Below are 25623 nucleotides of genomic sequence, written 5' to 3' on the forward strand. Positions count from 1 at the left end.
TTACTGGAATGTTTGCAGCAGTTGTTATCTGCACAATTTTAACGCATAGGCGGCGGAAAGGGGGGGGGGGGGGGGGGGGGGCTAGGGGGCTGAAGCCCCCCCTCAGAATGATATCACACCGAAATTATCTTTCTTGGAGTGGGGCTGAAAACCGTGATAAGATCGAGATACTCTAATAGAGCAGTCACTCTAATAAAGTAGTCAGTGTGTAGTGAGCTATGTAAGGATTATTATGTAGTTTATCAGCTAAAAATGGTAGCTGATGAGGTGGAAAGCTCTTGTCAGTTGGTTGTGACCTTTTTTTTTTTTTTTTTTTTTTTTTGGTCTCACCTTATTAAACTATAGAAATAAGTCTGGGTCAGCCCAGCCCCCCCTCATATCAACTACTTGCTCCGCCGCTGATTTTAACATATGTAAATATCCAAAAAGTGGTCACGTGACCAAAATCCCTTCATATAGAATTTCCACTTCAAACTAAGACGATACTTCAGTCTTTTTCATTTTTTCTGACAATTTTCATGCAGGCTGACCTTAATATAAGTAAACTAAACAAGTGCTAATATATTATTAAAATTACTTTCAATATCAGTGCAGTTTTAACTGTAAATAGCTACCTAAAAAGTGGTCACGTGGCCAAAAATCCCATTACAGTCATAGACGTGTGCTATAGCACTACAAGGTGTAGAAGTCTTCATTATAAGGCAAGGAAATACACTAATTGTGGCTTTGGTCATCCCAAAATGCAATGATTTTCTAATAAGCTGCCTAATTTAACTATTATGATATTTGTGGTCACGTAACCACTTTTTGTATGTTTTTGTGTGTTAAACTTATGCTGATACCCAATGCTACAAGCATTCTAATATTAAATTAGCAACTGCTTGCTTTATCTTAAAGGTCAGTCTGTGTGAAAATCACCAGAAATAACAAAAGGAAGTACTTTACTATTTTGAGTTGGAAACCCTAAATATGCCAGTTGGTAAAAAAATAAATACCTGAGTGCGACCATAGATGGGTACAGGCGCGGTTTTAGGGGGGTTTCTGGGGTTTCCGGAAACCACTCAGAATTTTTATGATTATTGTAATTAAAGCACACCACGCGACATTTGATTTTACTCCATGTGCCACGTGGCAGAACTGTTAGAAGAAGATGAGAAGCAGTTTGGCGAATACAGAAGCTCAAAAAGCCTGACTGAGGATAGGTAAGTGATCTGTGTATATTACTTGTCTAGGAGAGCTAGACAGTAGCTCAGGCGGCGGAAAGGGGGGGAGGGGCTAGGGGGCTGAACACCCTCTCGGTCTGTTGAGGGGGTCGCGCCGAAATTATCCTTCTTGGAGTGGGGCTGAAAACCTTTGTAAAGATCGAGATACTCTAATAGAGCAGTCACTCTATAAAGTAGTCACAGTATTAGAGCAGTGATTAGTGAGCCATGTAAAAATTTTTATATAGTTTATCAGCTATAAATGTGTAGCTGGTGAGGTGGGCAGCTATTGTCAGCTGGCTGTGACCTTTTTTTTCTTCATTTATCTGCTCCTGGTCAGCTCCCCTCATATCAACTACTTCTTCTGCCACTGCAGTAGTTACCCTTTGCATGGATATCCATGCGTGAGTCCCTATGCCTAGTGAAATAGCAATTACAATTATACAGTGTGGCTTTGTGAAAGAATGTTTTTATAATAGCAAGGCTAGTGACTTCATTAAATATAGTTAGATGCAGCTCATTATAAAGAATTGTGAGTTATCAAATACTGCTAGCTAATTAGAGTAGTGTGTTCAAATGCTCAACCTCAGCGTTAGCAAGTACCAACTACGTAGTCGTGCTTAGTATTGCAAACAACAAAGAATGAGGTGTTTACATTATTACGCTATAGGATATAGTGCTAGCAGTTAATCTTGTGCATGTCTGTAGGTTCTGATGTTTGTGAAGGCAGTCAGGAGAATATGAAGAAGAGATTGTTTGTGTGATCATAGATTCAGATGACAGTTCTGATGAAGACACAATTGAAGTATCTAATGAAGCGACAATTGAAGACATGGGTGCAAACAAGGACTGCATTAATTCTTAAGATTGTTCAAGTACTATTCTACTGCACCACCTTATAAACCCTACTAGACCAAATGATTTTAGTTCATATGTTGGTAAAAGGTTAAGTGATCACAAGTGGCTGAATGCAATTACCAATCATTTTAAGCCAACTAAAGGTACTTGCTTTCCATCACACACAAATATGGGAAAAAGTAATCCTTTCTTTATGCTTGGCTTCATTGGCTTAGCACTGATGAACATCCATCACCATAATAGACATTGACATTGACAAAGTGATAACTATCTTTGCTACAAAACATTCCGGGTGCATGAAAATGGAGAAGATTAATAATTTTTACTTTTATATTGTTGTGTAGCTACGGTACTTTACTACCTCTGTTGTACATGTATCTCTTATAAGAAAATAAGTTGTTTTATTCAGATTGAATAGAATTTTTTACACTTTGTGAGCATAGTGAGATACCTGAAAATGCATTCAGATTCAATCTCAACTGTCATAATTTTTAAAAATTTCCTGGGGGGGGCATGCCCCCAGACCCCCCCTAGAGTGCTCATGCTTCGCATTTCGCTGAGTGCACTTTGTGCACTGTGCGGTGACTCCAGTGTGCCACCCTTAAATCACCTGATTATCAGTGTGCAAATCATACACTATGGTCCATAATTATTTTTGGAAACCACTCAGCAAAATCTCTAGAATCGCCCCTGGATGGGTATATTATCTATGGTGTGACTTTCACCCCGAGTTTCACCCTGCTGCCCTGTTGTACCTAGGCATTTTCGTTGTATAAACTATAGAGGCGTTGAGCGAGCGATAGTGTGACGGCTCAGAGTGTGCCACATCCTTGCAGTCTATTGAGTTAATGGAAGCCGAGTTGGAAGCTTCCTTGCAGGAAAATGTACTACGTAACGTTGTCATCACAGGAAGAGAACTAGGCAGTGGTTCGTATGGTCGGGTTATAGAAGTTAGTGTGAGGGAGAAATTATACGCGGCAAAGGAAATTCATCCCGAACTTCTGAAAGACGTAAGTATTCAGGAATACGAGGCTGCAAAGAAGTCGTTTCTCCAAGAGTGCTTTACTTGCAAGCAAATTCATCACCCTAACATAGTGCAAATGTTGGGAGTGTACTACCCCAAGTTGGATACCGCTGGATTACCATTGCTCGAGCCATTGCTTGTGATGGAACTGATGGATATGAGCCTGACCCAGTTCCTTAAAAATAAGCAGCTGCAGGAAGAGGAGGTTTCTTTTAGTACGAAAATATCTATTCTAGTTGATGTTGCTGCAGGCTTGCAATATCTTCACAGTCAGAATATTCTTCATAGAGATCTTTCTTCTAACAACATTCTTCTTACAAATGATTTAATAGCAAAAATAGCCGACCTTGGAGTGGCAAAGGTTGTTAAGCAGAGTAATTACTCTAAATCAAAGGGATATCTAGCACGAGCACCTGGTACCATATTTTTATGCCACATGAAGCATTGCAAGCAACGTCAGATTACAGCAAACCAGTTGATGTATTCTCACTAGCTTGTGTTACCTTACATGTCATGTCTAGCCAGTGGCCTATGCCAACATCACAAGTAGTACTTGTTGGTAAAAGAATGAAGGTTTATACAGAAGTTGAGAGGCGACAAGATTATCTCAAGTATTGCAAACCACCAGATTTACAAGAGCTAGTGAAGTCATGTCTCCATCATATCCCAAAAAAAACGGCCTGAAATTTCACAGGTTTATATGGAGTTAACAAAAATAAAGGTAATTAGCCATAAAATAGACATTTTATAAGTGTATCATAATGGGGATCGATTTATTCACCCAACCTGATGTCAGCACGTGATTATTTTTATTGTACAGGCGCTTATATATTTCTTTACCATGGTCAGCGTGTTGGCGTGTTTTTCAACAAAACATTACTGGTGAGTGATTGGTGATTGTTTCATTGTGACCATGGCCAGGACTTGTATCTAGTCTGACACGATCACAGCGAGATGACATCTGTTTTGAGATCAGCAAAGTAACCAGATTGAGATAGCCGCTGAGCTGGCTTGATAGCTTCAATATGGAAGGTACATAACTAGTTTATGCGAGGGTTTATGTCACTGGCACAATATGTGTGTACCAAGTATAACCTCATGTAGGGCTGAGGTAATCACTTTCTGAGTTATTTAACTCCAGTGTAGTTTTAGCAGCAATTCTGTCCCCCAAGCAAGAGTAAAATAATGTCCTAAGTAATGCAGTGTCATGCACACTCAACTTATGCAGGTCAGGCAGTGGTGGGGAATTGCAATTATAGTTATTAGACAATTCTTCACAAGTTCAGTCTAGCCACCATAGATAATATAGTACAGGGATTCGCAACAGTGATGTCATTTCCGTAGGAACTAATAGTTTTATGTATGGGCAATCCTCGTTACAGGTTTGATGGTCTTGGTTACGGGCTCAGAATCAGCCTCGCTTCACAAAATATAACCTTCATACAAATCTTCAGTTATTGGGGACTTAGCTGATGCTTAAAAATTCTTGTACCTTGTCACAATCCTTAGTAATAGCACCACAAAAATTATTGGTGCCACCATAGCGAAGAAGTTCCGAGACAAACTGGCTGCAAACTGCAGTGATTTGATAACACTTACTTAATCTAGTAGTGAATAGGAAACTGTCATGGTAAATTCAAGAAGAAATGAAATATAGTTAGTGAGATATGGCCACTCAAAGTCCCTACCCGTAACGAGGATTGTCTGCAGTGATGTCACCGTTAGGAAACTGTCATGGTAAATTCAAGAAGAAATAAAGTATAGTTAGTGAGATATGGCCACTCAAAGTCCCTACCCGTAACGAGGATTGTCTGCAGTGATGTCACCGTTAGGAAACTGTCATGGTAAATTCAAGAAGAAATAAAGTATAGTTAGTGAGATATGGCCACTCAAAGTCCCTACCCGTAACGAGGATTGTCTGCAGTGATGTCACCGTTAGGAAACTGTCATGGTAAATTCAAGAAGAAGTAAAGTATAGTTAGTGAGATATGGCCACTCAAAGTCCCTACCCGTAACGAGGATTGTCTGCAGTGATGTCACCGTTAGGAAACTGTCATGGTAAATTCAAGAAGAAATAAAGTATAGTTATAGTGAGATATGGCCACTCAAAGTCCCTACCCGTAACAAGGATTGTCTGCAGTGATGTCACCGTTAGGAAACTGTCATGGTAAATTCAAGAAGAAATAAAGTATAGTTAGTGAGATATGGCCACTCAAAGTCCCTACCCGTAACGAGGATTGTCTGCAGTGATGTCACCATTGCGAATCCCCACTTGTACTATGTTATCTATGACTACAAATCCTACCTGGAAATCTGATACATGCATGTGCCTCTACCTTGAGGACAACTTAAGTAGAAATATCCATGGCCCAACCTGAAGTATGTGGGGTGTGACAATGTGTGTCCACTCTCTACACACGTACAATTAAGCGTACACCTTACACTGTTATAGCCTAATTGAGTACACTTGACCGTTCGTTGTATTGTAGATCGTAATTACCTTTAGCACCTCCAAGCTACATGTTTGTATAGTATTATATAATTGTACACTACTCATACCATAATGCACAGCTCACACACTTCTTAGTTACAAATTTTAATCCAACAGGTTTCACCATGCAGCAAAGAGGCCTGATGATGGAGTCATTCTTAATGATGACTACCACCTACCGACATTAGTTCACCACCATACAATCCATGCTGGACTCCTTTGCTGAGAGAAGAGCAGACAAAGTTTTCAGCCACCTTGTATGGTTGGTGAGTTTGCTAGTATGCAGTAATTGCAGTGTAACATAGACACTTTAGGATCAACCACCAATGGTGACTTTTGGGCTAGTTTTATGAACTAGAATATCTCTACATTCTGAAGGTGTCCTATTTACAGATTCCACTACACACTAGCAGACATGACATAGTAGGCATACACATACTACACAAGCCATTCATACATGCCCACATGCATGCACACACACACACATACAAAGCAAACATCTATTTCCACGCACTGGGATGCCTGTGCACCTCTCAGACACTTGCATCTTGTACAGCAAATCCTCCTGGGGCAGGACTACTGTCCAGGTCTCACAATCTGTAGTTATATGACCCAACTACCATTAACTGAGCTGCCACTAGAGCTGCCACTAACTGAGGCATGTTATGAACTGTGTTGGCTATGCTGCCTCACAACACACACGCACTTGCATACTATACGCTAACACCATGTAGGTTGTAGATGATACCTCAGTATAATTTAATTTTTTATATTCAATAATGTAAGTCATGAACTGTGTTGTTTCCTTTGATCAACAGAGAGAGTGGAAGATGACTGTACACTACCCTACAACATGAAATCTTTCTCTAGAATAATGACAGTGGTCAAGTCAAACTGCCAAGCAAGTGATCATGTTAGAAGAATACACAAAGCTTCAAGGCAACAACCAGTGATGATTACTATTTATCGACTGCATGTGTAGCACAAGTATGGATAGCCTTATTGGAATGAGAAACACTGGAACAGTAATAGTAACAGAACAATTATGTGTGAACAATGATGAGGTCCAAACAGACTAGCAGAGTGAAATTAGCAAGAGTCTCTGGCCTGAACTGGTTGAAAAATGGGCAGGACTGATATCAATGGCATTTTCGTGCACAAGTGGAAACCGTCACATAATATAGTGGTCACCTGTATAAGGTTATTCTGATGGAAACTGAAAGCCAACCTTAATAATGCTGACAATTCGGCTCTTTAGTAAAAATGGATTTTGTGATGTAGCTGTTTATTATCTGTTTGTCAATCTGGTGTCTTTGTACACGAAATTATGAATTACTAAAATATGTACATTCTTTTGTGCAAAACAAACTGCTGTGTAAGTAAGGTTGTGAGGGAACATTTAGAGCTACAACAGAATTCCATGATACTTTTTGTCCCACAATCATTTGTTTCAAAATTTCCATAGTATGGAGAAAATCTGTTCATAGTGGCACCTTTGACTTTGGTCTGCCAAACACTTAAATAATTAACTCTTAATCACCCTGTATAAGCAGACCTATATTTGGGAAGTATTATATACTATATCATGGGTTGCAAGTTTACACTGCTAGCTTTGATTACTATCAATTCTTGCACTAGTAATTCTGCTGTGTTAGCTATTTGTCCCATTACACTGATGTTGCTGTCATCTTGTAAGCCTGGTGTCGATGTTTCTTCCTGTCATTGAGCATGGTGAAACTTGTCAAGCACCAACACAGTTAGGCATGTTACTGGTAGAGTTACCCTCTCCTCAATACATACCTAAAAATTTAATTAGGAATACACAAAATTAATACTAAATCCAAATACTACATATATGTTAGAACCTTGCAGGTTTGGCCAGTTTGTAATTTTTATAAGTACTATGAATGGGTGTAACTAATCATGAACTGGACTATTGAACTGAGTCCGACTGACATATTTTTTTGTTTTTACATAATATGCTAAAGTTGGAGTGTCAGTAGCTAATGGCCTTCAGGGGATCTTCAGCCTGCTGAGCTGAGCAGTGGAATACAGCTAAACTTGAGTAAAATTTAAAAGTGTCAATATCATTTTCTACAACATGAACATTTGAGTGTACATAGTATAGTGGTGTATGTGTGAATGTGTGTGGAGTGTAGTGTGTGTACACCTCTGCCTGCTAGTGTACAGTGGAATTCATAAATAGGACACCTTCAGAATGTAGAGGTATTCTAGTTCATAAACTAGCCCAAAAGACACTATTGGTGGTTGATCCTAAAGTGTCTATGTTACACTGCAATTACTGCATACTGGCAAACTCACCAACCATACAAGGTGGCTGAAAAGCTGAAAACGTTGTCTGCTCTTCTCTCAGCAAAGAAGTGGATTGTACGGTGGTGAACTAATGTCGGTAGGTGGTATATAGTCATCATTAAGAATGACTCCATCGTCAGGCCTCTTTGCTACATGGTGAAACCTGTTGGATTAAAACTTGTAACTAAGAAGTGTTGAGCTGTGCATCATGGTATGAGTAGTGTATGTGTAGTATTGTATACAAACGCATAGCTTGGAGGGACTAAAGGTATTTATGACCTAGATAGCAATATCCACACAGCCTTATACAGTGACACCATACTAAACAGTCAACCAGCTACAATATCAAACGGACACATATATCAGAGTTGAAACCGGGTCAGTACTGCTGACTCGAATGACGTTCTATCTGGTGGATTAACTGAAACTAAGGCATGCACCAAGAGCTACACTATCAGTGCTCTAGATCTACTGGTAAGATAAGTACATTGGTAACTAAACAGGTAAGCTTTTATAATTAAACATCAGTTATTAAGCATGGCTCTGTGTAAGTTTATACAAGACAGCAAGGTTGTGGCTCCCAAAAAAGAAGCTGGCCTGATACACCATGACTGGTACATTCCTACAGATTGCAATGTACAAATGAACACGACTCCATGTATAACCCTGATCAGTGGATATGGCTCACAAATTGGGATGAGGCTATTGTACATGTTAATACACTTCTACATCATCAAACTAAATAATTCATTTTACGTACAATCTAGTCCACGTTAAACCTAAACATTCCATAAGTCCAGATGACCTGACCTGGTTTCAACCCTGGCATGGACCCACATATACATAGCAGTCATCCCGAACTTTAATGCACGCACACTATTAACTAGACAGATGCTAAACAGTGTCATTGAAGTGTGAGGCTTTTTCCATGTTGGATGTGTAAACTTTGTGGAACAGTCAGACTGACTGTTGAAGTGAGGAAGCCTGTACACACATACAATCATGTGAATCAAGAAAAAGGCGATACTAGGACATGTACAGTTCTTTGATCACCACATTAGTTAAATATGTGTAGTGTGTACAGTACAAAGAATGATCAAGTGTACTCAATTAGGCTATAACAGTGTAAGGTTTATGCTTAATTATATGTGTGTAGAGAGTGGACTTACGTTATTGTCACACCCCACATACTTCTGGTTGGGCCATGGATATTTCTACCTTTAGAAGTTGTCAGTCCTCAAGGTAGAGGCACATGCATGTATCAGATTTCCAGGTAGGATTTGTAGTCATAGATAATATAGTACAAGTGGGGATTCGCAATGGTGACATCACTGCAGACAATCCTCGTTACGGGTAGGGACTTTGAGTGGCCATATCTCACTAACTATATTTCATTTCTTCTTGAATTTACCATGACAGTTTCCTATTCACTACTAGATTAAGTAAGTGTTATCAAATCACTGCAGTTTGCAGCCAGTTTGTCTCAGAACTTCTTCGCTATGGTGGCACCAATAATTTTTGTGGTGCTATTACTAAGGATTGTGACAAGGTACAAGAATTTTTAAGCATTAGCTAAGTCCCCAATAACTGAAGATTTGTATGAAGGTTGTGAATTGAGGCTGATTCTGAGCCTGTAACCAAGACCATCAAACCCGTAACGAGGATTGCCCATGCATAAAACTATTAGTTCCTATGGAAATGACATCACTGTTGTGAATCCCTAATTGTACTATATTATCTATGGTAGCTAGAGTGAACTTGTGAAGAATTGTCTAATAACTATAATTGCAATTCCCCACCACTGCCTGACTTGCATAGGTTGAGTGTGCATGACACTGCATTACTTAGGACATTATTTTACTCTTGCTTGGGGGACAGAATTGCTGCTAAAACTACATTGGAGTTAAATAACTCATGTGATTACCTCAGCCCTACATGAGGTTATACTTGGTACACACATATTGTGCCAGTGACATAAACCCTCGCATAAACTAGTTATGTACCTTCCATATTGAAGCTATCAAGCCAGCTCAGCGGCTATCTCAATCTGGTTACTTTGCTGATCTCAAAACAGATGTCATATGTGCATCAGGGGATCACGCTCAAGATCCAAGTGTCCGTGTGTGCCTCCAACAGTTGATCTTGCTTTTACCCCACTTGTTTTTTCCACTTCAGGTAGCATGGGAAGGGCTGCTACCACCACTTATAAACATCTTGCCCGCCTGCTGAGCGAGAAGTGGAATTCCCCATATTCTGTGGTGATGGGCTGGCTCCGTTGTAGTTTGGGGTTTTCCTTGCTCCGTTCTTCAGTTATGTGCATCAGGGGATCACGCTCAAGATCTAACTGAGTGTCCGTGTGTGCCTCCAGCAGTTGATCTTGCTGTTGCTGAGGGGCACCTGCCTGCCCATTGAACCCTGGGCATGCTGTAGGTTATAATTAATTTTTCAATTATTTTCTTAGCATTCTATAGAGATGTGTGGGAGGAAGGGAGTGACATTAGGACCGGGGAAAAAAAATAAAAAAAACAGGTGTCATCTCGCTGTGATCGCGTCAGACTAGATACAAGTCCTGGCCATGGTTAAAACAGTCACCAATCACTCGCCAGTAATGTTTTGTTGAAAAACACGCCAACACGCTGACACAGTTGACCATGGTAAAGAAATATATAAGCGCCTGTACAATAAAAATAATCACGTGCTGACATCAGGTTGGGTGAATAAATCGATTCCCATTACTACGGGTCGAATTACCATTAGGCCATTATTTTATAATATTAACACACTGATGTACAGACCTTGTCCAAATTGTCTTTCTTTCTTACTACAAACAATTCCTTCACCAGCTGATTCTACTCTTCGTGACCGCCAACTGTTTTTCGACAGTCAACTGAAAGCCCGCTGCTTTGATGAAGTCGATAGAACACGATTGCAACAAGGTGGATCCACTGCAGTAATTTGCTAAGGAAAACAACAGTTCTCCTGGGGATACATAGTGCATTGTAGCATTTATCAACAAAAAAAATATAACGATTTGGTATCACGTGTATACTTCTGAGCTTGCACAGAGTATAAATAATGGCTTACCATGCGGTAGCCTCAGAAGGATGCGGGCGGTGGATGAGAAACTAATAATCACCAAATAGGGGCCTTATAATATTTTTTGTCGCTTACATTATCTATGCTGCCACGTGCTGCCATTATGATTATAATGACGTCATTGTTAATGCCATACATTCCTGGCCTGCGCCCGATAGACTACTTTAGTCTATGACTAAGTGACATATACCCCGATCGTAATTGCTAGTCGAGTATGAATCGAATCTCTTCGAATTCACATATCTCAAGTGACCAGTTACAGCGAGTAGAGCTGCATCAAGTGGTGAGCACAGGAAGAGAACTAGGTAGGGGATCGTATGGACGAGTAGTGGAAGTAAAAGTGTGCGACACCCCATGTGCTGCCAAAGTGGTTCATTCCATTCTGCTGGACAGCGTCAGTACTGAAGAACACAGAAGGATAAAGCGATCCTTCCTAACTGAGTGTATTAACTGTAGTCGTATCCACCATCGCAATGTAGTACAAATGATTGGTGTTTATTACCCCACACCAGACACTGAACTACCATGGCTTGTACTGGAACTGATGGACACCAGCCTAACTCAATTCCTGACTGATAAGCAACAAGACACAGTGGCATTCTGTACAAAATTATCCATACTAGTTGATATATCAGAAGGCTTGCAATATCTACACAGTCAGAATATTCTTCACAGGGATCTTTCTTCTAATAACATTCTTCTCACTAAAGAGTTGGTGGCGAAAATAGCTGATCTTGGAGTGGCAAAGGTTGTTAAGCAGAGTAGGCAATCTGTGAATAAGTGGCACACACTGACACCTGGTACTCTTGAGTTCATGCCACCAGAAGCACTAAACACACCACAGTATGGTAAACCAGTTGATGTATTCTCACTAGGTTGTGTTGCCTGTCATGTCATGTCCCATCAGTGGCCTGAACCAAACTGTTTAATGTTTATACAAACAGAGGTAGAAAGACGAGAGGAGTATCTCAAGTTTTGTATTTCATCAGCTTTGAAGAAACTAGTTGAGCAATGTCTGGATAATGAACCGAGAAAACGACCAGATGTTTCAGTGGTACGCAGAAAATTGAATAAGATTATAAAGGTAATAACAAATAGTTGTAGAGATATCATTTAAAAGTTCTTGTCTGACCAGGAAATGAGCCACAATAGTAGAGACCAGAGTGGTCAGCATAAAGAGCAACATTGGTCTATGAAGCACATGTTTAAAACTGGATCTAGGCTTCCTTCATTTTCAACCAAAAGAGTTAAGTTGACTGATCCTGTATCATCTGATGATGTGAGTGAAAATGAAATACATGTGTAGTGAATAGTGATACATTGTGTACAATGCTTTGTTATAAATAATTAAATAGAAAGTTATATGAGCCTATTCTGCTTGCACAGAAATATTTTATTTCACTTCATACTCTATAAGCAGTCAAGCTACTGTCTACCTCTTAAGCACACATCACTTAACATTGTTGTAGTCGTTTCTTGATCAACCATCACCTTTGATTTCACAACCTTTTTCACCCTGGCTTTTTAGGGAGTTGCACCCTATTATATTAGAGCCACCTGGCTCTATAAATTTACATTTTACCTATACCATTTTGCTGTTCCATTTTTAGTTTTGGTAGTAGGATAACTTATAATACCCCAATACATCATGTGTAGTAATGTTGGGCTTGAAAAGCATGGGACAGTTCTTTAGAATTTAAAGTTTCCTCATAAACTGTTGAGAAAGTGATTAAGAATTACATTGCTTTAAATTAGTTATATCCTATCTAATGTTTGGATGTATACAGGGGGGATGGGGGAGTCAATGAGTGAGATATGTATGTAGCAGTACACAACACAATTTATAGTGTTTTGTAAAATTGGCTGATACAGTGGAACCTCACTTATACGGACCCAACTTGTCCGGATTCTCGTTTAACCGAACTAAGGGAATGACTGCTCTATTAGAGTAGTGACTGTTCTATTAGGGTAGTTGATACTTTAAAATGTTCTGTTAAGATTATTTATACACAGTTTCAGAGATATGAACTTTTTCAGACTTATGGACCACACCCTGGCCCCAAGGGATTCGAATAACTGAGGTTCCACTGTAGTTTCTGCCTTTATAGCTAATTATATACAGTATGATAGCATTATTCAGTACAATAGTACTGTATATTAGGGATTGTGAAGATCTGGCAAAAAAAATATCACCCTAAAACCAGCCTCACAGTACCATGGCGCCTTGGTGAGGTATAAGCAAGTCCAAAAGCAGTGCTTCCGACAAGTTGCTATAGAATTTAAAATATATATTTAGCAGAATTTTCTACTGACTAACTGCCTGCCTGCCCGCCACCCTGATGCCTGCAGACAAGTGGAACTCGACAACCACTAAGGCTACGGGCCAGATTTTTTCACTGTTAGATGTCGCTTCACCCTGACTGATGTCTTTTGTCATACCGTAGTACATACAATGCATACTTCTTGGACTTACCTGTTATCTTTGCTGACAGAATTCACAGTAGCACTGAGAAACAGCTTCCCAAAGTCTGTAACAAGAATTGAGTTTTCCTTTGTAACTGGATTGATTGCAGAGATCCTTCTCATAGTGTTCTTCATTTGTAACGCTATATAATGGGCTGAAAATGGAGCATAATAGTACTTCGCTTTTCAGTAATAATTGATAGTTGGGACATGTGTTCAGACGCAAAATTAATTTAATGCCATTTGTGGTGTCATTCTTCCTTTTGATGTTGTACATGTGGGTTCTCATTAGTCATAATTATGTTATAAAAGTAAAGAAACAAGTAGAAGGAAAAATTAAGAATTTTCAGTTTGATTATAGGGATCATACCATAAAATGTGGTGAAACAAGGGAGATCACCTACACCTGCAGATATACTACTAGACATTTAATCCCTAATTATAGGGTAAAATGTCTTGTTTCACTACTTTTTGTGGCTAATCAAACTGAAAATTCCTTCTGCTTGTATTACACATAATACTGAATGATGCAATCCAATAAACTATATATAGTAGCAATAAAGTCTTCTACTTTTGTTTATGATGCTGTTGACTCACATTATGGCATTGTCAAAATGATGATTAAACATCTTTTTAGCTACTGGTCATCATGCTGTTAAGGGTATTTGCTATATGCACATCTAGTTGTCATTTGCTGGGACTAGTCTTTGTTTGTTGATGAGAGTGGGGAGTCTTAATGGTTTGGCGGAATGGCGATCTGGCTGGGGTTCCACTGCATTGAGAAGGATGGAGGGAAGGAGGGCTGGGGAGAAGAGGGATGGTGGTGGAGGTAACTGGGCACTTTAGGTTTAGGGAGGCAAGAAATATTTAAAACCTGCTCCCCTTCATTCAACCTTTAGCCCTCCAGCATGATTATCTGTTTGTTGAAGCCATACAAAATAATGTTATTCACACTACAAGTGCTAGATTTGTTTTATAACCAAATTCATAAATTTTCATTTTTCCTGCAACTGTAGTTCATTGTTCAAAGTCCTTTTTAGTAGGGCTGAGCAATACTGCTATTTTGGTATCACAATTGATACTAAAGTGCACTATTCACAATACCAAGAGTCCATAATAATAATATTATGGACTCTTGACAATACCGAATAGTTCATGATACTTACAAATAAGTCAACCATAGCTGTGTTACATGGTGTACTGCTCAGTATCCCTGCAGGAATTCCTTATAGGTAATAGCAAACTAACCTCTATCACCAACAACAGTAACAGTTATTGTAACACATGCTTTGAGGTTATGTTATGGTGTTCACACCTCTCTGCAGGGGTAACCAGGTTTGCATAATAAGTAAGTACAGGCATGGTATGACAATAGTTAATAACAAAATAATTTATCGTGATATCAATACTTTCAAAATATCGCGATATATTGCTAAAACGATAATATTGCTCAGCCCTACTTTTAGCCCCATTTCTAATAGCTACAGAAGCCCATGAGTACCACAAGTCAGTCCTTATAGGCTCCTGCTTAATACACATGTCACATATAGCTATAGTCAGTTCCACTTCTCACAAGTATCTCCTGTTGTGTGTTGTGGAGTTGTATGCTGCATAGATGATTCTAGGGGGGGCTACGGTCTAGTCCCACCCCCTGGGTGAGAAATCAGTGTTAAAATCCGTTAGTTGGTTTTATAGTAGTGTTGTAATTGTAAGGCATTAACATTTTTAATTGCTGTTATTGTAGGATTCTAAATATGAAATTAAATAGGTTGTTAACAACAGACCAAACCCCATATGAAGTTGTTTGTTATTGTTGTGTACTATTGTTACTTGTTATATTATTTTGTATATACAGTGATGTATACATGGCAAGGATTTTTTTAACCAGGCACGTGCCCACAGCTTGTTGAAGGCCACATGTGGACATGTACCTTGCTTCCTGAAATTCTTTTCAGAAAAAATGTGTGTATGTATGTGTGTGTGTGTGTGTGTGTGTGTGTATTATGTATGTTTGTTTGTCTTTCCACACCCACATGAGCTAAAATGTGACCCATTGAGCGAAAACTGGTCTTTTTCGCACATTCTTCAAATTCCATTTTATTGTTCTCTATTATCTATAGTAACAAAGGAGTGGACAGTCAAAGTTTTAGCCTTTTGTGATGAATAGTCTTGGAGTTATAGCACTATTTAGTTGGAACAGGAATAAATTCAATTTGTACAACAGCAATATGGCAATAAATCACAGACGCTTATTTAATCAATCATAACTCACAGCTGAAACAAGCTATGAATGTTCAGTACGAACTGGCAAACTGATAAAGGTATAGGTTTTCCCTGTACGTCTCTGTGCGGACAAAGAAGAAGGCCATTCCAACAATGAAATGACAACTGTAACCTTTGCACCATAAATATGCACCAATAACTCACACACCTTACGCTGTATAAACATGAAACAAAGATTTTCTTACTCCCTATGAAAGGCAAATCTGATGGTGTATAGGTTTTATTGTTATTAGAGCTTACAGTGACCAGCACCGAAAGTCTGACAGCAACATGTGCTGCAGCCTTTGGGTTACCTAACCTAACAAGCTGGAGCTATAGACCTAAACATTACTTAACCTACAGTAGCTACAATAAGGTACCACAGAAAATGGGACAAAGAAAGGGAAAAATCCCTCCTACCCCAGGATTAGAACTGTAGGCCACCCAGTGTCTAGTTGAGTGCCACACTCAGGCGGATGGATTTTCTTCCTTTAAACCTAAGTATTTATTGTTATTACTTAACAATAAGACTTAGTATTTCTTGTTATTGATTTGAGATTTGCTTCAGTGCATACTAATGCGATTAAAATGTACATAAATTTTTATGTAGCACACATATTTTATTTCAATAATTATGTGTTTTTATTGCAAAATAGAATTTTGCAAAAATGACTGGTTTTTGCTCAATGGGTCGTTTATGTGAGGCAGTTTATTCGTGACAGCTTGAAGTACAGGTAAGGCAAGTTTTAGAAGATGTTAAATTTCTTTCACAAAGGGCTATATGGGCATAAAATGGCATACCTAGCCCCAGAAATAATAACCCCCTTCAAGATGAAAGTGGGCATGTCCCATAGAACAATCATATACTCTAATAAAACAGTCGCAGAGTAACATAATAATAAACAACCATTTGATTAGTTATCAGTTAAAAAAATTACAGTCCACACAAAAAGTATACCCTGTGACACCAAAGTGCATTCCATGACACAGTTTTTGTGTGCAAAACACACTTCATTTTTTAGAATGTAAAATACCTATTCCAAACAGAGTTGCCAACTCCATCCACACTCTAATTAATGTGACAATGGAAATCAGAGGCCTACAGCAGTGTAAGTGGAAACCTAATAGTGCAAGCTGGTGCTCACAATATGTAGCAATAATAAGTGCAAGACACACTCAGTGTATGCACTTCCCTTTGAACTCTAAAGTTTAAGTAGAGATATGTTGCTAGGGAAATCAGTAACTAAAAGAAATTGAAATTCTTACACTTTACTGTTTACAATTAACTTTTGCTCTTATATATATAAAAGAGTCAGGTTTAGTATTTATTGTTTATGGTATGTACAATCGATATCACTGTTGTGGTGGAACTCATCATATAGACCACTATACAGAATGTCAGTGAAGTTGAACTGTTAGATACGGCGTGCTCAGTAGTAGACAAGGTTGCCCTTGAAATTACACACAGCATGGTGAGTGACTGATGGACTGTAGATGAAATGACACAATAATATGATCATATCAGGATAGTAACCAACTGGTAGATGTATTGAAACATGCCTCAACAATATTAAGTGAGCTGGGAACATCACTTCTTTCACCAAGAAACTATTTTAGTCTTTGTATCCTTGTGATCTAAATACACACAATTATGTTATGCCATTTTCCTTGACTAATGTTTAGTTACGCACATATTTCACCAGTTGGATTGTTTGGAGGAGTTCTTGACTAATGAACTAGCAAATGAACTGTCTAAAGAGACTGAGGTGGAACTGCATGAACAAGTGGAACGTATTGATGATGATATAGCTCGCTTGTGGGTTGCATTTAGTTGGTAGGCATAATTTGTATCTTTCATCTCTGCATGCAGTTACCTATTGATCACAGTCAGCATGGCGTATGTGAAATTAGGAGTGTCTTCAGAGAAAGACACTTTAAAGTGTTTAACAGAGATGTGTTGTCAAGTACAGCATCCATTGAGAGGATTGTTTCTGAGGTATTACTTGCTTCAATGTACTAAAAATATTCTCCCAGATAATGCTGAAAGGTAAGCAGTAGCTACTATGTATATTACAATGATTGTTAGAGGGAGATAAGTCAGTAGTTATGTGACTTGAGTCTGAGGCAATGAGGGTAATAACGAAGTCAGTCCTTGAAAATAGGTTAGGTAATCCTAAGGCTGCAGCACATGTTGCTGTAGACCTTCAGTGTTGGTCACTGTAAAGTGTTAATAATAAATACTTTAGGTTTAAGGAAGAAAATCCATCCCTCCTGGAGGAAGACTGAGTGTGGCCCCGATTAGACATTGGGTGACCTGCAGTTCAAATCCTGGGGTTGGAGGGATTTTTTCCTTACTTTGGCCCTTTTTCTGTTACACCTTTCCAGCTATATGTCATTAAGTCTAAGTCCTTGAAATTAGGTTAGGTAATCCTAAGGCTGCAGCACATGTTGCTGTAGACCTTCAGTGCTGGTCACTGTAAAGTGTTAATAATAATAATATAGATATACTGGTATATAGCTACTGCGAATCACATCTTATAAACCATCAATAAGCAAATTTTGGTGATGATTCTAAATAGACTCAAGTAGCGCAAACATACATCATGGTCACTAAACATTAAGCAATACCCAGTCTGCCTCTTCTTACTAGTGCAACATGGCTGTTTTCAAGGTTTGCTCCCAACCAATTGACAACCCATGCATTGGGGTGATAAATTAGTTATCACCTAACATAGAATGTTGATACTCCCGTTCACTGGGATATATATAATTACTGTAAAATATTTTTCATAAAGTGAAATTGATGGAACAGTGGACGATTCAATTGACTTCATTTTGGCCAATTTTTCTGAGATGAACAAGTTGTGGATGAAGTATCAAAGAAATTCACAGAAGACTAAGGAGTGTTGTAAGCATGAAGAAAGACAGTTGCACATCCTTGTGAGAATGAGCCTTGTTCGACTGTCTCAACTAGAAAGCATTGATGTTAACAAGTATAAAAATGTGTGTAATTGCATTTTAAAGCCAAAAGCTTTACTCTCATCTTTAGCATGTTCTACATTACATGATGGAGCAAGTGATTATTTGTCAAAATGTCCTTGCTCAGGACTATCTGATGGATTGTATTATACAGGTGAATATTGTAAAGACTATTTTTTAAGTACTGTTAAGAATTCAAAACCATACAGATTACCATAGATTTGTGCAATGAATCATCCCCACATCCCAAGTCTTTTTTCACCATCTACATAGCAAACTGTTGTCCACACCAAAAAAATCCTAGCTACATTAATTGAAAAGTATTATTAATTTTTTTTAATTTGGTTTGTTTTTGTGCTTTTCCGGTAATTTCTTAGGAGATGTTGTTAGTTGGGGTGAACGGGGGAGTATAAAATTGCTTCTTGTTGGAATGGGGTTGTATGTAGAGTGTTTTGTTATAGGGAGTTATGTATTATTGTTAGTAATGTTGGACGGCATAAAATTAATTGAGGGATTTGATTTGGGGGGTGTTTTGAAGCAAAATGTGCTTTTACAAGGAACTCGAGATATTTGAAATAACTAGAATTGCTTGTGCAGTCAACTAAGAAGTGTTGCCATAAGTGTGGTATTTGTATTGTATAGAAACCTGATATGTATGGACACCAATAGGTAATTCTAAGGGGGTATGGGCCTCTGGTGAAAATTAAGATTTGAAAAATTTTATGGACCAATGCCAACTTATGCTTCAACTTCCCAGAGCATTATGGCTAATAATACAATATAGTCAGTATTATTGATGGCTATGTGGGCTCAAGCATTATAGCTGACAAAAATAAAAATCTGGAACACAATGCTATTCCAGTGCCTCTCTTGAAGCTCGCAATACATGGGCATGTATTTACCAGTTACTTTCATGGATGCACCCTTTCTATATACCACCAAGCAAAGTGAATGGAGTGTGAGGATAGCACATTTTGCACTGTTTATCTGATGTGTTAGCATAATGTTATTCAACAAAAATGTTATTTGTTCTTATTGCTATAGGTATTTCCAGGTGAATATCATCATGAAACACTTAATATTCTGTTGAATTACTGTGATGAGCTTCACTTCCAAGTCAACATGAAAAGTATTATTGTTTGCTTAATAAATCATATTGCTACATATGCCCACTACTGTGCTACTGAGGGGACCCCTGCGTCACTGCCATTGTTTGACATTTTTTTAAAGAAAATATCTCAAATTGTACAGGTGAGTAATTCCAGTATTGCAAAATTGAAGCCATCAGTATTGAGGAGCTCCATGTCCTTTTTCTGTCTGAACCACTTTTGTACCTCTAGTAGCTATAGCAACCATTGTAGCTTGTCCATGTGACTCAGGCTTAGCCAACATAATAGACTGGATTACTATGCCAGCATAATGCTAGCATATTAGGTGGATGTTTCAAATTATGGAGCTTGATTCCTTGAAAATAGATTGGTACTCTCTAATAGAGCAAACTGCACAAACTGCTTGAATGCATTTTGTACATAGCTCCTTAGATCAATACTCTCTAATAGAACAGCCACTTTGTAGTGAAATGCTCTAATTGAGCTTCACTGTAAGAAATGTTGCTAACCTAGGACCATAATACAACCAAATGGGAACACTGAAGAGCATAATAGGTGAAAATTTAGGGAAATTTCTGAAAGCAGATTAGGCGAAATTTTGAGCATCTTTGGCTCAGGCCTATTACTTACTCTGTGATTCCTCTGTATTTATTTCTACCAATTTTCCTTCATTAGTCATTTATTGTCCAATTTGCTGTTACCTCTCTCACCAATCACTCTCAATATTGGTGTCTATTGGACTCTTTTTGGTGATATTGCTACATTTGTGAAAAGGCTATTTAAGCATATTTATAATTGTGGAGAATTCAACTTGCTAGCAATAACAGCTGCAAGGAGCATTTGGTTTTTATTTATTATTTTTGTTTGTTTGTTTTCAGAGACATCCTGACATGTTGCTAGAAGATACAATAGCAATGCTGGTGTCCCTGATTAATCTTGCCTTTAAGGTCTACCCTGACCATATTAATTATGTGAACAAAGTGTTACATTACACTTTTGACCTGTTACAGCAACCAAGCTTAGATCAGTAAGTTGAATCACTTGACCACTATTTATTATACCATACATTTATGTTGTATGGATATAGCAACAGTATCGCTAGTGAAGAACTTGTAAAGCTTCTCATGGTACCATTGGAATATTGTGACAACACATTGTGTGTCTTACAACTGGAGTACTACCCAAAGGTGTTACAACTGTTTGACTATCAGGGTCGTAAACAGTTAGCAGTTCACCTGGCCGCTACCATAGTGGAGAAGTACATGTACTTAACCACACCAGATGCTGTAAGTGATTACTACCTATCAATATGACTCATGTATTGTTTACATTTACTTAGCTGAAGTCACTGTTCAACCTGCTGTCACCTCTTGTAAAAGACCAGTCTGATCAACCCAAGGAACCTGTATGTTATATCATGTGACCTCATGATGTGACCTTTTCCCTTACCAGCTGCCTGACCGTGAGGACTTGTGTGAAGAAGAACAATGGTTAATGGCTAAGTTGGTACATTTGTTGAAGGCCAAAGTGGCTGACCAACAATATAAAGTAGAAAAACTGCTTACTATAAGTTGCATGTATAGTATATTAACATTGTTGATAGATGTTGAAGACTGCTCAAAAATTATTTGGCACTGGAGGTGACCAGAGGTTTCCATACACTCTACCTCCTCTGGTGTTTGCAGCTTACAGGTTGGTAAGGACTTATCAAAGCTTGCAGGAGAAGGTTGGTGTTATAAAACTTATCGTTCTGTCATATCATTGTAACACTATAGGATGGTCAATGGCAGAGGAAAGCAGTCAACATATTCACATTCTCTTGTCAGACAATATTTGCTCTCAATGAGATCACACCAGAGATCTGCCTGCAGTTGTTAATACAAGGAGCCCTGACGGCTAATCAGATCCAAGATGAGACCAGCACATATGACTTTCTCAGTCAGGTGTGCATGTATCTCTGTTCATGGTGCTTAAGTTAAAATTTGTGAAATGTGAAAATATTTAACTTCATGTAGTTAGTTACATTAGTGGAATGCAATCAATTTTTACAGTGCTCCCTTGATTATCTGACCCCCTTGGGATCAAAACATGAAAAAGACAAAATACTCTAATAGAGCAGTCATTTCTACTGTTTGGATAACCGAGGGAGCACTGTATATTTCCTGTACAGAAAACTCTTTGTTCACTGGGGCATGTTTTATTTAGCTGTAATATATGAAATTCTATATTCACACTTTCATCCATGTTACACAGGCATTGTTACTGTGTGAGGAAGATGACTTAGATAAGAAGGCACAACGTGATGGCATCATGTTAATAGTGTCAGTAGTAGAACAGTTAACATGTCTGGGGGAGGAGAACCTTAACACAATCAGTGAACAGTTAATAGCAAGTTGCTCTGAACTGGCAGAAAAGCCAGATCAGTGTAGAGGTATAGCGTTATGTGCTCATCTGTTTTGGTCTGGTAAAATGATGTCTGAAAGCTCATCTGCAATATCTCAGGTTAGTATTTGTAATTTCCACAGGGAATTTTAATCGAATTTGTCGACTTTGAAATTCCCTGCCAATCATCAATATTAGTTTACCTGCAGACATTATTAAAAGACGTATCAAAAAAATTTTCTGGAATCATTTTATAACACACTTTAGTTCTGATGACCCACATAAATTCCATTACCTTTGTCCTTGTGGCAGTTGTGTCAACAGTCAACCCGTCATGAACTTTGACCACCTGTAGTAATATTAATAACTTGTAATCTAATTTATTTAATAGATTTACTTACTGTAATTCCTACATAAATAGAACTAATTTAATTATTATAATTACTTTTGTTTTTGGGCACTGGCACAGGATGCCAGTGTGCCATCAGTGCATTATCAAATCAATAATTTATTAATACATACACACCTCTGTACATTGTACCTTTTTGCACTGAAAAGCTTTAATAAATAAATAAAAACTTTAAGACATCACCAGAATATACATACATGTTTGTTGGGATAAAATTCAGGCACAAAAGGACACATGAAATATTTAAACCATGCACAGTTTTCCTCTTTACAATGGTCATGGCTATAAGGTAACCTACACGAGTAAATCTGTTAACCTAATCCAGCAAATTCTTAACTGAAACCTATACTGAAATCATGATGATTTATTATTGTGATTTCACAGAAACTATGCGCACTTACATAAATGTGACCCCATCTGGGAAAGCCGGTCTTATCACCTATTTAAAAATATCGAGAAATGCCAGTTTTAAGTATTTAGTGTGTTGTAGCTTGCCAATGGTTGAAGCTATGCATACCAAATTTTCACACATTTTACACCACCTTACCTTCCAGGGCATCCACTGTGCAAGTAGCCAACAACCAAGTTTCCTGCCATTTTAAATAGCTTTTAAACCGTGGTTGACTGTCGCAGGCGAGCTTCAAAAGAGGAGGGAGGTGGGGGACTGGAAGGAGGGAAAGAGGCTGTTCAAAAAATCGAAAAGGAAGTCATAGGTATGAACTAGGCCAAGTTATGGGCCGTTCAGGTCTCAAAACTGGCTAAAATGAAAGGAAATTCACAGCAGAGGTATCAAACGGTACAGTTATACCGTTTAAGTAGGAATCCATGTGAAATTTTCGCGCGTTTATTCAACACCATGGAGCTGTACAGCCACATACAGCCATCCCAAGGCTGATCAGACTTCCATTAAGGCCCCACACTGCATGTACAGATCACCACTGGGCTTGGGAAAAGCAGCCAGCAAAACCAGACCACTCAAGTCTTGCTGGTATTGATTGTGAAATTAGGTAGTTAATTCTTGTAGCTTTGTGTTCTGGGTGAAAATCCAATCTGCTGACATGGGGGATAAGACCGGTTTTCCCAAACTGGGCCACAAATACTGTACTGTGTGTATAGGTATGCACAGTGTTGTAGATACACCATGAATACGGTATATAACTTGTTTTGTATAGTGTCGTGATGGTAAGAGGGTGGTTGAGTGTCTAAGAAAATCTGGATGTGTTGCTGTAACTTGTGAGGACGCATTAGAGCTCAAAGCACAACTGTTAGTGGAATTACTCAACAACTATATGTACTTTTATGAGCAAGGGAATGAAGAGGTTAGCAGTTGTTTGGATGGTGTGTTTGTGTGTGCATGTCACAAGTAATAATGGGATATATGCAGCACCTGATTCACAAATTATGATAGGATTAATTTTAGCTGTGTATATCATCTGGTTTTCATTAACTATGTAGCACGAAAACATAATTTATGTACTCATGGAGATTTCAATGGCATCTTTTGGTTTGTGATAATGGACAGCTGAGAGTTATAGGTATAAAATATTCCAGAAGTTAAATTGAGTTGCAAGTTCTATAGATCTGCATTCCATAATAAATTTTGTAATGCAGAGTATACTTGGAATTTTGTTTCATATGTTTATCCCTAGCCATCAGGTCTCCAGGGAGCTCTGGCCATAAATATCAGACCACTAACATTTCTTTAGCTGATGAAGGTTGAAGAGATGCTTTGAAGCAAGTTAAAAATTGATTCCAAAATGCCAAAACCAACAATGCTACTACAAACCTTATCTTTTACCAGGGAGTAGCTGTCCTCTTGCCATTTGCCTTGCTAGAGACATCATAGACTTTACTACATCTGTTCCTATATGTTCTACCAACTTGTATAGCCTTACCTTTGCTAGAAACATTTGCCTCCATAATAAGTATGATCTTGCTTGTTCACAATAGATTGGCTATCTTGGAGGAAAAGTACCTTCTTTAGTATCACATGATCCTGACAAATAATTATGTTGCTGTACGTACTGAATTGTTATGCAACAAAGTGTAAGATCAAAAACTGGAAGTACTATTATTACACACTTTATACGGTAGTCCCTCCATTATCCGGGCCCTAGGTGTGTTTAGATAATGGAAAGTTTGAGCCCATACATTTATATGTTAAAATACTCTAATAGAACATACACTTTAGGCAAAATTATCTAATAGAACACAGTTCGTATAACAGAAAGTTTGGAAGGGACTAAGATATAAATCATGCATAGTCTGGCAGAAATTTATAATATAAGCTGATAGAAAATATAGTTCATTAATTTGATGAATGGTCAATTTTGAAACTGGTGAATATTTGTTATCCAGCTATGGTACGTATAGCTACAACTTGATTGTGTATATGTGTGTAACAATTTTTGTTGTCATTTCCAGATATCATCATCAATGCTGGGAAGTTTAATAAGTGATGCAAAGAAAGCAGTAATTAACTTAGACAATGATGAGGAGGCAAACATGATCAAGACACATTTTACTAACACAATATCACACATAAAATTTCTACAGTCATCTGGGGATAGCTCATGTTATGATGGCATTGGAGTATAGCAAAATTTTGAACTATTAATGACTTATTATTTCAGTGACACCATGTGCTTGTTGGTTTGGTTGCATTTAAATTTTAATACTGAATCGGCACTAAACCACCAGGTCAAAGGACCCACAACGCTGCTACAAAAGTACTAGACCTAAAAGCTAGGTACAAAATTATGAAGGCGACTGGAAGCTCTAACAGTAGAGAAATCTTACATAACTGTTATTAATAGTCACTTCTAAATTGTCTGTTTAGAAACTAATATTGATGTCACACTTACATTGGTTGAAACCTGTTTACCATACAAATGTGTACAATCAGGACAAAAACCATATAACCTGTTCTTCCACTTTCACACTAAACATACTATAAGAGATTGATCTTTTTTTAGTTCAGAAATCAACTGGAAAGGTCAAATGTTATTTAGTATGATAGTGCTATATAAATGGTA

General features: G+C 38.2%; 2 protein-coding genes and 1 long non-coding RNA gene across 3 annotated transcripts; all 3 read left to right on the plus strand.

Moving 5' to 3' along the window:
- Nucleotides 1–2908: 2908 nt before the first annotated feature.
- On the plus strand, nt 2909–3768 carry LOC136264716 (tyrosine-protein kinase Mer-like). The gene is made up of 2 exons (XM_066059493.1): nt 2909–3564; nt 3606–3768. The coding sequence occupies exons 1-2, from the start codon at nt 2909–2911 to the stop codon at nt 3766–3768; spliced, it is 819 nt and encodes a 272-aa protein (XP_065915565.1).
- Nucleotides 3769–3869: 101 nt separating this feature from the next.
- LOC136263609 (uncharacterized) lies at nt 3870–6946 on the plus strand. Its single transcript, XR_010704725.1, has 5 exons — nt 3870–3966; nt 4019–4116; nt 5693–5841; nt 6394–6514; nt 6558–6946. It is a non-coding gene; the product is annotated as an uncharacterized lncRNA (long non-coding RNA).
- Nucleotides 6947–11188: 4242 nt separating this feature from the next.
- Nucleotides 11189–25270, plus strand: LOC136263910 (vacuolar protein sorting-associated protein 35-like). Its single transcript, XM_066058533.1, has 18 exons — nt 11189–12068; nt 12120–12263; nt 17092–17181; nt 17235–17331; nt 17393–17525; nt 17580–17756; nt 18505–18712; nt 18759–18842; nt 19733–19939; nt 20676–20824; nt 20885–21083; nt 21137–21202; nt 21250–21345; nt 21401–21523; nt 21573–21740; nt 22051–22299; nt 23761–23907; nt 25013–25270. Exons 1-18 carry the CDS (start codon nt 11199–11201, stop codon nt 25184–25186), a joined length of 3381 nt encoding a protein of 1126 aa, XP_065914605.1. The 5' UTR covers nt 11189–11198; the 3' UTR covers nt 25187–25270.
- The last annotated feature ends 353 nt before the right edge of the window (nt 25271–25623 follow it).

Source organism: Dysidea avara, chromosome 8 (assembly GCF_963678975.1).
Source record: "Dysidea avara chromosome 8, odDysAvar1.4, whole genome shotgun sequence".
Lineage (NCBI taxonomy): Eukaryota > Metazoa > Porifera > Demospongiae > Dictyoceratida > Dysideidae > Dysidea > Dysidea avara.